Source organism: Camelus dromedarius, chromosome 6 (assembly GCF_036321535.1).
Source record: "Camelus dromedarius isolate mCamDro1 chromosome 6, mCamDro1.pat, whole genome shotgun sequence".
Lineage (NCBI taxonomy): Eukaryota > Metazoa > Chordata > Mammalia > Artiodactyla > Camelidae > Camelus > Camelus dromedarius.
In genome coordinates this window covers 31,214,615-31,228,078 of record NC_087441.1, presented here as the reverse complement: position 1 = coordinate 31,228,078, position 13,464 = coordinate 31,214,615, and the positions used below count along the sequence as shown (strand labels likewise).

Here is a 13,464-nt window from a genome sequence, read left to right as displayed (position 1 = left end):
AATAATCATACTTGGTTTCTGAGTTGTTCTCCAGGGAGAAGGTCACAGAACTGTAACCTTACAAAATAGCTTGAATTACCAAGGAGACCACGCCTTGGGCACCTATGAGATAAAGAGATTGAAAAACAACAGATAGCCTCTATAGAATTGGTCACCTGGAGGCATCATGAGCCACTCTAAGTCTTATGACGAGAAAATGATTCTGTTCGTTGTTATCGATTTATTGCTTGAGCTATGGCTATATAATCACCCTACCCCATCCCCAAGGTGGATTCACAGTTTTGAAGGCTCTAGCCTGCTGTGAGTCCCCTTTGCCTGGCAAAGGAATAAAACTGTCTCTTTTCTTCTAAGCTCTAAGACCTTGTCTCTGAGTTTCAATTTGGCTCATCAGGGATGGGGGCCATTCTTTGGGCAACACTCCTTCTGGCTAAATCACCCTAAACATTACTCTACATCTTATTACTTCTACTTTTCTAAATGTACATATTTCAACCTGAACATTAAATATCCTTTTCTGAGCTCAACCCCACACTTTAATAAGCGATCTTAATAAGTTGTCTTCCAAATCCCTGTACTCGCCACCAAATAGGACTCTCCTTTCCAGTTTCCATACTCTAATTGTCTGTTTTCCTGTGTCTAATCCATTAGACAGAGAGTCTCCTGAGCATAGATACTGTATTTCATTCACTAAATGTGTCTCCAGTGCTTACCACAGTAAATGGCACACAATTAAGGCATTAAAATAAATGTAAAAAATTAAAATAATTATTTTCAACATTTAAAAATAATTATAGATATAAATAATTTAAATGCACTGTACATACAATGTACAATTACAGTAACATTTAAAGAAATGCAAACCAATAGATTTTTAAGTCTTTCTCCTCAATCTTTTATTGCAATTATATAGTTCTAGTTTTTCTCTATATAGCAGTAATACGCTCTGGTTTTTCTTGGCTTATTAAGAATGTGTCCATTATTCTGAGCTCCTTAACCTGTTCATCTTTATTAGCCTTTTTCCTTTTATAGGTCTTAATGAAGAAACGGCTTCTTATCCTCTCTGGATCTGTTTTATCACTTACTTCAAGGGAAATTCCAAAATTACGAGTTCTAGTCTAGTCTTAGTTTTAGTTTCTGAAGTTTACTTCAGCTAAACCTGAATTGTTATTAAAGATCTTTCTGCTGATGCCAGGAATGGCCTTAGACCCTCTCTAAAATTCTAACGTCTCAGTTCAAGGAGAGCTCCGGCTTTTTCTCACTTACTGGATCAGGAAAGAAAAATCCTGAGCATTATACACCCACATTTGTAAGAATAACATGCTAGAAGGAAATGTCTTTTCTCACGTGATTACTTCCCTGACCTTTGCTATCTTCCAGAGATACAGATGAAAACCGTGTAACTGCCATAGACCAGACTTAGTGTTAAAGGCTGGCATCTATCAAAGACTGAACTTCCCTTAAAAGATGACATCCAAGGACAATCAAACAGATTTCTAAAAAAAACAATATGAGATCACTTCCAGTTGCTTTCCTTAATAAATCCATATGCATGACTAATTCTACTGAGAGCCATTTAATACATACACAATAAGAAATTTGTGAGTATAGATAGGAATTTAAAAAGTGAGCATGGAGAGAGAAGAGGTTAAGGATTGAGCTTTAAGGTATTTGAACATGCAGAGGTAAGGAAGGCCAGAGGAAGAACCTGCAAAAGTTCAAAAGAAAATTCAACCACTGCAGCATAAGGAAACCAGGAAGGCATGATGTTCCAGAAGACAAAGATTTTCTAAAAGCAAGGGGTGTTCAACTGTGCCATTCACCACTTAGTATCTAAATAAAATGAGGACTGAGGACTGACCATAAAATTTGGCAACCCAAGTGTCACTTGTAACCATGACCACTGCATACCTCTCTGCCTCAATCACCTCCCCTGTAAAAAATAATAGCACCCATTTCATAAAGCACCCATTTCATGAAGGATTAAATAAGATAATAATACATGGAAGCACCTAGCATAATGCCAGCAACAGAGGAAAAGCACAGTAATGGGCAGGAGGTTTTTTAATTACTGATCCCAGTCTCTATCGTAGACCTTAAGAAATTTTATTGAATACAGGATACCTGACAACTCTGTGAGAGAGAATTTGGCTGGGGAAGAATCTAGGATGAATGGAAAGAACAAAAATGATTACAGCTCAGGGGAGAAACTGGAACCAGAGACAATGAGGAGAAAAATAGCTTAGGTAGGGCAAATCCTATCCTTGGATAACAATTGAAGGAACACCCTTCACATAACTTTATGTTTTGTCCTATCTCACAACTGATAATTGTGCAGTTTTTAATTAAAAAACAATAGCAAACATCTATTAAGGACAAACGGTATGTAAAGTTTAGTGATCTAAATAAGCATAATGTCATCAGTTAAAATTTCATTCTTTCTCATACTAGGATAACGAATATTTCTTGCTTTTTATACACTGCCTAACTCCATAATTTTACAATCAGCCCTTTTTAATTTTGTGTCTGTATAAATGGTAATAGACTTCTTATACAGTTCTTGTGGTCTCTGATACATAAAATTATTCTGTTTGGCTAAATTTTTAGTCAATGGCCTTCTGATTTTATAGGATTTCCTTAATTTTCTCTCATCTGATTTAAAACTAGCTATGTAATTGGTTCATGGTAAAAGTCTTAAATAATGGCATATCTTATAAAATAGCTAAAAGCAATTTGTTTTATTAGAAGTGTTTTTCAGCATGATCATCATGATCATGACATATGATCATACTGAAGTTAGAGTCTGGATGAAGTGTAATGAAAAAGAGCTTAATGCTGTAAAAGCCTGGCTGAAAGTTTGTCCTTAAATAAAGCATTTATATGAATCATTTCTTTCTCTATGAATTTCTTAAAAAAATACTAATTTTTTGGAAGCCTAAAGAGTCATTCTTTCAGAGCCATCTTATGCTCATTTTCTATCTTAACATTTACACAGGAAATTTGGTTTGCGAAGCAAAGCATATGTTCTCATTTATGTAGGTCTGACATCACAGATTAAAAGTAACGGTTGACTTGCAAGAAACTGGGGAGTTGTACCAAAACGTATTTGCTCAAATATATAGCTTATGTCTTATCAATTTATTTCTAGGCAGGGTTTTTATTCTGAAATAAATTCAGAACTGATAAATACAGTAATGGAAATCTCAGATAAATCAGTTTTGGAAATGGCAAAGCCAGCTGGAACTTACCTTCTCCAGATTTCTCCAACCACTCCTTGGATTTTTAAAATTGAAAAAAAAAAAAAAACCCTGAAGGTACTGAGCTCAAAAAAACATAAGTTAAATACCTAGTGAGCCCATACTCAGCTCAATGATTCTGGGCACTGAAATTGCTATAGGGAATTCTAAGAAGTTGGCAATTCAAATGCCCTCCCTTCAGACATACTATGCATTAACCACTCTAAACTGTTGATTCTTCTCTGTTAGCTGCTTATTTCTAAACGGGATTTCCAGGTTATGGCCATTTGAGAAAATAAAAACCATTCTAACCTTTGTAAAATCCAGAAATCGAATGTGAAATAATTTACTCTAAATTTTATTCAATTTTTTTTTTTTGCAAATCCACTGGGAAAATAAATATTTTTTTAATTTACTTTTTTGGGGGGCAGTTAAAAGTAATATTGATACTGAAAATAAAATAATCACATATTTGGTGATATTTCAGTTCTTGACTCCACAGATGGGAGAGAGAAGCAAGGAACAGTATTAACTAATGTTTTTCATCATTCCTTCCTCACAAACCCCAGTGAGAAAATTCTCAGTTGGTTGAAAGCTCAAAAGGGCCAAATTTCCCCACAAACTTTTGGTCAACTAATCTTCAACAAAGGAGGCGAGAATATACAATGGAATAAAGACAGTCTCTTCAGCAAATGGTGTTGGGAAAACCGGACAGCAGCATGTAAATCAATGAAGTTAGAACACTCCCTTACACCATACATAAAAATCAACTCAAAATGGATCAAGGACTTAAACATAAGACAAGATACAATAAACCTCCTAGAAGAAAATATAGGCAAAACATTATCTCACATACATCTCAAAAATGTTCTCCTAGAACAGTCTACTCAAGCAATAGAAATAAAAGCAATAAACAAATGGGACCTAATGAAGCTTACAAGCTTCTGCACAGCAAAGGAAACCATAAGTAAAACAAAACGACAACCTATGGAATGGGAGAAAATTTTTGCAAATGAAACCAACAAAGGCTTGATCTCCAGAATATATAAGCAGCTCATACAACTTAATAAGAAAAAAAGAAACAACCCAATCCAAAAATGGGCAGAAGACCTAAACAAGCAATTCTCCAAGGAAGAAATACAAATGATCAATAGGCACCTGAAAAAATGCTCAGTATCACTAATCATCACAGAAATGCAAATCAAAGCTACAATGAGGTATCACCTCACACCAGTCAGAATGGCCATCATTCAAAAGTTCACAAATGACAAATGCTGGAGAGGCTGTGGAGAAAAGGGAACCCTCCTACACTGCTGGTGGGAATGCAGTTTGGTGCAGCCACTGTGGAAAACAGTATGGAGATGCCTCAAAAGACTAGGAATAGACTTACCATATGACCCAGGAATCCTGCTCCTGGGCATACGTCCAGAAGGAACCCTACTTCAAAATGACACCTGCACCTCAATGTTCATAGCAGCACTATTTACAATAGCCAAGACATGGAAACAGCCTAAATGTCCACCAACAGATGACTGGATAAAGAAGAAGTGGTATATTTATACAATGGAATACTATTCAGCCATAAAACCCGACAACATAACGCCATTTGCAGCAACATGGATGCTCCTAGAGAATGTCATTCTAAGTGAAGTAAGCCAGAAAGAGAAAGAAAAATACTATATGAGATTGCTCATATGTGGAATCTAAAAAAACAAAACAAAACAAAACATAAATACAAAACAGAAATAGACTCATAGACATAGAATACAAACTTGTGGTTGCCAAGGGGGCAGGGGGTGGGAAGGGACAGACTGGGATTTCAAAATGTAGAATAGATAAACAAGATTATACTGTACAGCACAGATAAATATATACAAGATCTTGTGGCAGCTCACAGCAAAAAAAAAAAATGTGACAATGAATATATGTTTGTTCACGTATAATTGAAAAATTGTGCTCTACACTGGAATTTGACACAACATTGTAAAATGACTATTATTCAATAAAAAAAAGTTTAAAATTGTGAACAAGAAAAAAAGGGCCAAATTTTTGGTTCATTCAAGTATTTCCAAGCAGGAGTGCACTTCAACCATCCCAGAATGAAAACAATGTTCTCTGGATATAAATTCTGTAGAGAAAATGAGTATTTTATTATTAGTTTGATAACTTGTTCATTATTTTGGCTTGTAATTCCCTTAAAATCAGGCAATGTTTTCTAATGCCTTACTCTAATCAATTATTTTTCATTCAAAACTCACTTAAACCATTCTTCAACTATTCAGCTAGAAGTACTAATGTAGTCCATGTCACAACTAGAGTAAAATTTGAAAAGTTCTGGTTACTCTCCCACTTTCAGAAGCACAAAAGAATTATAAATACACTGTACTGGACACAGATTTCTAACTGTGAGGTTTCAGCTGGAACTCAAGTTTGGCTTATTTTCAACTCAGCACTTCCTTTATTCATCCTTTACCCTTTTCTCCCATCTTTTTCACTTCCTCCTACTATAGTCAACTATTAACAGGCAAATGTCATTTACCAGACTACAAACCTCAAGCAACTCAAAAACCACAGTGTGGGTTAATCTGAATGTATCTTGCCCTAAGAATATCTCAAATATCTGCTAAAAAATATGCTAAAATTGCATTTCATAGCTTAAATTTGTCAACTTTTTAAAGGAAGATCATAGGTTCCCTTTATTTTTCTCATTATTCAGGTTTAAAACTCCAATTTTTAAAGTATGTCTGTATTCTGCATTCTTTGCCTTTGGTCTTTGAAAACAGCTGAAACATTAATTTTCCTTATTCACAGGGCAACAGACTTATTTACAGCTTCTGTGTTAGACCAAGAGGACATACCAAGAATGGACAAGCATCAATCTCCAAGGATGGAGAGTTGATTACAAATCCAAACACTCTTAATGTCTTTACAATGTATCAGGTTAACAAAAACAAATCACACCGTTTGTGACTACATCCTATAGACAACAAATGAGTGGATGCAATATTATTCTCTAACGATCTAGATTTAACCTAGGAGTGTGGATTTCTTTAACACTTTTCAGCCATTCTGTTATGCTAGATTAGAAATGAGTCTTAGCACCCAGCAGCAGCTGTTGAAGTGTTCTCTCTCTGCACCTCCCAGAAACTATTGCTTTCCTTCTGCCTTTTTCAGCCCTCACTCTAATTCTGGTACAGGGTTTGTTTTCTGCTCAATTCACAGTACCTTGCCATTACTGCCTCCCTTGCTCTTTGCCTTAATGTCTCCTATGGGTGTTCTTGTCTGACAGAAATCTAGAAATTCTGGCAGCAAAGTGGACACTTGGGCATTAAATGGCCAAACAGAGTTCGTGAAATGCAAGATTTCTGGTCCCAGTTGCAGTCTCCAAAGGAGTGGAATATCTCATCTTTCAACCAAAGGTTTGTTTTTCTATCTGGTTATAGGCTCTTTCATCAGAATACAGAAGTTACATTTCTCCTATGTGGCACTCAGAAGTCATAGCCATATATATCCACGACAGGCGAAAACCCCAGTGAGTATATGCTCTTTCAGACTATCTGAAACTACTTCTGACATAGAAACTAACCACTGGGGAAGGAGAGTTTACCTGACAGCATTCTTATTCAGAACAGAATTTCAGGCCCAGTCTCATTTATTTAGTCACTTTATAATAGACTGTTTTCATCTGATTAAGAATCAGAATGCACAAATCTTAGAGATACTATTTCTACATTGTCATAAGCCTAAAAGGAATTTTGAGGGGTCACTGGGTACATTCTCATTCCCTTTTTTAGATCTCATACATTATTCTCCCAAATGGTTAACTATCATATTTTTAAAACAACAATAAAACCCTTCAATGTAAAACTTCATGAGCTTTGAGAGATGTGGTCATCTGTGTTGAAATCTATCCCCTAACTCACCTGCCCCTGCTTATATCTAAACCACAATTCTGAAATTTATGCTACAATTGATTTTTCCTTCTTATTTATGTATTAGAGAACAGTTGACAATCTTACCTTGGAAAACAATGCTATTTATCCTGGTTCCTATAACCTGTCCTTAGGCAGTCTTCATTTCTGAACTTCTCAGGTGAGTATGTAGAGTTCATAACTGACAATAGATACCTACTATGGGTGAATTTGGCTAATACTGAGTATATTTAGTTTCTTATTATTAGACAGCTCATACAACTATCCTGTATTTAACAGTGCAAGAAATGATCTAGGAAAGTTACTGATACTGAGAAGGCAAAAGCAAACATATAATGAAGCATCTGATACTCTTCTCTATATATGTAATAAGATATTTTAATGAGTTAAGTGAATTTGAATATTTAAACTCTGAATAACCCTGATGTGGGGCCAACTGATGTCCTTCAAAGTCCAAGGACCCCCAATCCTGGGCTATCAGATATTTGCCTGTGATCTCTCAACAGATAAAGTACATACTTTACTGGCCATGTTTGCCCTAAGAAACTAATAGCCTTAGGGAATGCCTAATCTCACAATAGCTCATGATGGCTTGTTTCAGCCCACCTTACCAGAGTCATAAACCCCACCACCCTTCACAGACCCTAAACTTATTACCTCACTTACAACCAATCAGAGACTTGTGCACAAGCCGATCAGGCACCTTGTGATCCTACCTTATAAAAGACCGCAACAACTGACCCTCGGTGTTCACACAGGCACCTCTCTTCTGTGTGGCCCACTGCTGTCTACGGCAGTGTAACCTAATAAACTCCTTTTCTATTCTCACCCTTTGTCTTTGGTAAATTCTTTTACTGCCCTCAACATCGGCCCCACTTTGTCCCTCAACACCTGACAAATTGTTCTCTGAATTTAAAGCCATATTCCACATACAATCCAAAATCTTACAGGCTTGTTTTCAATGGCTGCTTCCTGCCTGCAGAGTATAAGAAAAAATGTTCTATCCAATCACTTCAAAAGCATACACAGAGAGAAGAGCTTTAATGTAGATATCAGAAGACACATAAAAGAAATATATGAAAGGATGACATTGTGAAAATAAGAAATGGTTGGTTGCAAGACTTTTTGAATTCATTATGCAGAAACTGACAGAGCTTCCCTTTAAATTCCAAAATCAGTCTACTAAGTGGAGTTCTATCTTCATGCTGAGAAAAATTGTTGAAAATGAAGAGTTCAGTAGGTCTGAACACAGGTAAATTATAGCATCCTCTGACATGTTAAAGTGATTTCAGGGAAAATACAGTTCTTTATCTACCACACCAGAAATGATAAAACTAATCATAAAGAATCATAGACGCTTCTAAACTGACTGATAAACTTCCAACCAAGCAAGAATCTCCTAACAACATCACTGACCTAGGGTTTCCTAGCCTCTGCTGAACCCTTTTCATGGACAAGAAACCTGTTCCAACATATTAGACCAAAATTGTCATCTTTTTCACTCTTAACCAATGTTGTAATAGAAAATAAGAATGCACTCTTTGCCACAAAATGGCTCTTTAAATGTTTAAAATAATTAATACTATCTAGTGCCAAGTCACTCAAGTTTAGACTATCACTTTCCTCAACCACTCACAGAAGAAAATGGCCCAGCCTGTTAACCCTTTAACAAGCAACTGTTAACATTTTAACAAAGTTTAGTTACCATTCTTTTTTTTTTTTAACATTTTTTATTGATTTATAATCATTTTACAATGTTGTGTCAATTTTACTTACCATTCTTTAGAAGAGGGACACAAGAATCCATGTGGGGTCTGACTGGTAAATAAGCAGCGAGGAATTATTAAGTTGATCTAGAATTCTATATACATATGAATTTAGTCAAAAATTGCATTCGTTTTATTTTAGTCTGGTCAACCCATTCTGCTTTTAATTATGTCTTATTGTCTTATGGTCTTTAAATTTTTTGGACATTCAGAAATTGGGTGTTTACTTTATTTATTTATTTATTTATTTATTTATTTATTTATTTATTTATTTATTTATTTATTTTTTAGTCAGTTTAAAATGTTGTGTCAATTTCTGGTGTACAGCACAGTTTTTCAGTCATACATTAATATACATATATTCGTTTTCATATTCTTTTTCACTGTGAGCTACTACAAGATCTTGACTATTCATTTCCCTGGGCTGTTTTAGTAGCTGGAGGTAATAGAGAAAATATATGTATTGGTCTCTTCTCCTGGTTCCTGGCACAGAGTTCCTGAAGTCTTTGTAAATTCCTAAGTGATGAACATTAGGGGGATCTTTTGTTCTAATATTTGGCCTTTGATCCCAGTTTCTGACTGAGTTCCTAAATCCTTTAGAATTTCCTGGATGATTGAAGTGTCTTTCGTTCTAATGAGGTGACTTTGGGTGAGCTTGTGGATGGCTCTCTGGATGGGGGCTGGTCACTAGAAACGCCAAACCATAATTAGAAGCTTGGATTTAGCCCCAACCCCTATCCTCTGGAGAGGGGAGAGGGACTGAAAAAGGAGTTAATAGTTGATCATGCGTAAGTGAGGAGGCCTCCATAAAAATCCCAAAAGTACAGAGTTCAGAGAATTTGGAGGTTGGTGAACACATCCATGTACCCAGGAGGATGTTGCACCTCAACTCTATGGGACCGAAATTCCTGAGCTCTCAGGATCCTCCCAGACCTCACCCTATGTATGGTATCTCTTCATCTGACTGTTCATCTGTGTTCTTTATCATATCCTTTAATAACTGGTAAATGTAAGTGTTTCCGTGAGCCACTCTAGCAAATTAATTGAACCCAAGAATGGGGTCATGGGAACCTCTGATTTGCAGCCAAGTCAGACAGAAATTGTAGGTAACCCAGGGACCTACTATGAAATCAGCATCATAGGTGGGGGGCCCTTAACCCGTGGGAGCTGACGCTATCTCCAGGTAGATAGTGTCAGAATTGGGTTTAGTTGTGGACACCCAAGTGCTATCAAAGAATTGCTTGCTGAGGGAACATTTACACACATCTGGTGTCAGAGGTGTTGTGAGTGTGGTAGTAGTGTAAGAGTAAAGGAGAAACAGGGGGAGGACTGGAGGTTTTTCCAAGCAGTAACCTAGACATAACTTTGTCTTGTGAGCTCCTCTCCTAATAAAACACTTAGATTGTTTTCACCTGAAATTCTGTCAAAGGGCATTTAAAAAATTTGTAAGCATTTTTTTTCTATGAACGCCTTCTTAGTACTATCGGATTTTTGATCTCTTCCTCTCTGACTATAACAGACACTATGGCCGTGTTCTAGATCCTGCTTCTAATTGTCCCTGAAGCTTAGCTGTACCCTTGGGATTGCCAAAGGTACATGAGCTAATAAATTCATTGAAAGGAAAAAGAAAAAAAAAGCCACTTTTCCAACAAAACAAGTGCTAACATAAATACAGATTTTTCTATCTCAAGTTTTATTTATTCTTTCCTCCCAATTTTATGATAATAAATATGAATTTATTATCTTGGAGCTCTATAAGTCAGAAATCCAATATGAGTCTCATTGGCTAAAATCAAAGTGTTGCCAGAGCTGTGCTCCTTTCTGGAGGTTCTAGGGAAGACAGTTTCCTTGTTTTTCCAGGTTCTACAGACCATTTGCTTTCCTTGGCTCAATGATCCCTTCCTCCATCTTTAAAGGCAGCAACCCTGCATCTCTCTAACATTCTCCTGTAGTCACATCTCTTTGACCCTGACCTCAACTGAGGAAGGAGGGTCTTTTAAGGACTCTTGTGATTAACTTGTATCTACCTGGATAATCTCAAGGTCCTTAATTTCAAGCACATGTTGAAAGTCTCTTTTGCCATCCCATATAAAATATTCATAGTTCTGGAGGTTTAAGCATAGACAACTTGGGTGGTGGTGAAAGGGTGGGGGTAGTGGGCTGAGACATTATCCTGCCTCCCACTGAAAATGAGAACAGCATTCCATCTCCCACAACATTCAATTCAGTAATAAAAATATATTAAACAGGAGAAGCCAGACACTCTCCACATTAATAGCAGCCTGTTAATCAACATTATTTGGAAACAGTTGTTTAATTCAAAACGATTCCTTCAAAATTGTTTTTCTAGAAAGGAAATTTCTGCTGGTTTTATGTTTTCCTGAGAATGAAGATCTTTACTGGACTTTCCCAGCATACAATCAGAATGCAATCTTTGAAAAGTAGAATTTCCATACTCACATCCTTGAAGCCCGAGGCTGCTATCATTCTTGAGTACAGAGAGTAAACACAGCATCTCTCTTTGTTTTACTAATTGCTTTGTTTCCCCAAGCTGCTGGCACAACATCTGCCCGGCCAGAATGCACTCTTTCCACACACCATAGAACCACTGCCGGCCAGATAAACGACCCGTGCTCCGTGGTGTAGGGCAAGTGCTCTCCAGGCACTCAGCAGGCAATTTTCAAGAGGCAAAGATTCCAAGCAGATATGAAGCTGTAGCCCCTCCCCTCCCCAAATCTTTAGAGTGGTTATGGAGTTGTTGATTGTTTAATGATCTCATACTGTCTGCAATTTTATTGATTTTGTTTTTCAATAGAACCGTTAAAGATGACAATTCTCAAATAGGCAGCACGTGGGCAGACGCGCGTATTCTCACACACCCAGCTCTGCCAAGTTATTTTTATATCCGTCTGCACATGAAACAAAATGAAGACATGTGTTATAGATGCATGCTACTGGTAACCCCCCACAAGAAAGAAGTTTATTGTGCGCTCATTTCCTGGATGAAGTATTAAAACAACTCCACCTAGAAATAAATGAACAGTCCTTCCAAAATAAAAAGAGATTTTGCTTCTGAGGCAGCTTATAAATCATTCCTAATTACCAAAACCCACTGAAACAGCATTTTGGGTCATCATAATCAAATGTCATCCCTACTATTTCTAATTTCATACAAATTTCTTGTCACAGTTACTGGTTAAGCGTCAAAATACAAAATGCTGTAACAGCTTATGCTCTGTTGATGTTCAATCATCTACTGTGCATCAGAAAGGCTCATTTCAAATATGGCATGAAAGGAAGAAAAGTAAGCAAAAACCAAACTCAGAAGAGACTTGAAATAAACTGCCTCCAGAAAAACACTTGAGAGGAAAAATTGCAAAATCATAGCCTTACCTTGGGAGACTTGGGCAGAGCCACTGTCCTTTCCTCTGCTAAGTTTAGCAGGGTTAACTTTGTTTCCTCCACTGAGGGACGTTTGGGAGGTCGAGGTGGGGGGTGCAAGAAAGAGCTTTCATATCTCCGCATCATGTAATACTGTTCTTCAGTGATCTCTTCGACCAGAGTCCTGACTAGAAATGATCCTGGCTCCCTAGACAAATTACTAACTAACTGAACAGTCATATTCAAGCGGCCAACAGGAATTTCCCAGCACTCCCTGGGGTTGGCAAAGTCACTTATGAGGAGATACGAGTCTGTGATAGCTTCCTCTAACTGTAGTCCTGGTATAGCAGCCAAAATGTCTTCTTCAATGGAAAGATCTCTCACAGATACCTTCACGTTGAAGGGCAAGCGGAACTGTGCACAGAGCTCAGAAATCTGGTACTGTTTCTTATCATGAATCACCTCTACAAAACCTCCTTCCATGTACAAAGGGAGCAGGGCTGCCTCATAGGATTTTGTGAGGATTTTTTCACAGGTCAGAACTTTCACCACTTTTCTGATTCCTTCACAGAGGACTTCAGTTGTTTGTGAGTGATGCACTAGAAACTGGTCCCCGACAGATACAGATGACAGCTCATCATGGGGGGGATGAAAAGCTTTGGTGGCTACCACGTGGAGGGGCTCCTTTTCACTCTTTGCTATCTCGAGGTCATAGGCTGTTGGGAACTCCCGAGGTCGCCTCTTGAATTTGCCTTTGTAGCTAGTGGGGATCAAGAAGTGTCTTTTAGGAAAATTGCTTCTAATTTCTGAAGTTAAGATCCTTGATGCCTGATACTTTTTGTGGATCACAATGGTTTTCCCAGGCTGTAAAATGCTTCTAGGTAGCTGGTTTCCTTGAGGAACTTCTATGACTTCAGCCACTATGGGGAACTCCTTACCGGTCATTTCAAAAAGATCTTGTGTTGTTAACAGCTCAAGAAACCAGTTGGCATCACAACTGTCCGTAATGTCTTTAACTTCAACATCTAAACTGGGGAGGATACGGACTATATCTTTTCTGTCTGGAAAAGGAAAAAAAGACTATGACATTTCTGTGCATCAAAATATTGCTCTAAAGTAATATTAGAATATCTCCAGGTACCAGAGATAAAT

At 37.3% G+C, this 13,464-nt stretch overlaps 1 protein-coding gene across 4 annotated transcripts in view; it reads right to left on the bottom strand.

Moving 5' to 3' along the window:
- Positions 1-13,464, bottom strand: part of THEMIS (thymocyte selection associated) — a 164,733-nt gene that overhangs the window by 79,086 nt on the left and 72,183 nt on the right. For 3 of the 4 annotated variants that reach the window (XM_064486711.1, XM_010988623.3, XM_064486710.1), the window contains one exon: positions 12,325-13,373. In XM_064486711.1, the coding sequence (XP_064342781.1) occupies positions 12,325-13,373 (1,049 nt within the window). Of the gene's footprint in view, positions 1-11,428; positions 11,841-12,324; positions 13,374-13,464 lie in introns of those variants that run through there. The other variant, XM_064486709.1, reaches the window with a different exon arrangement.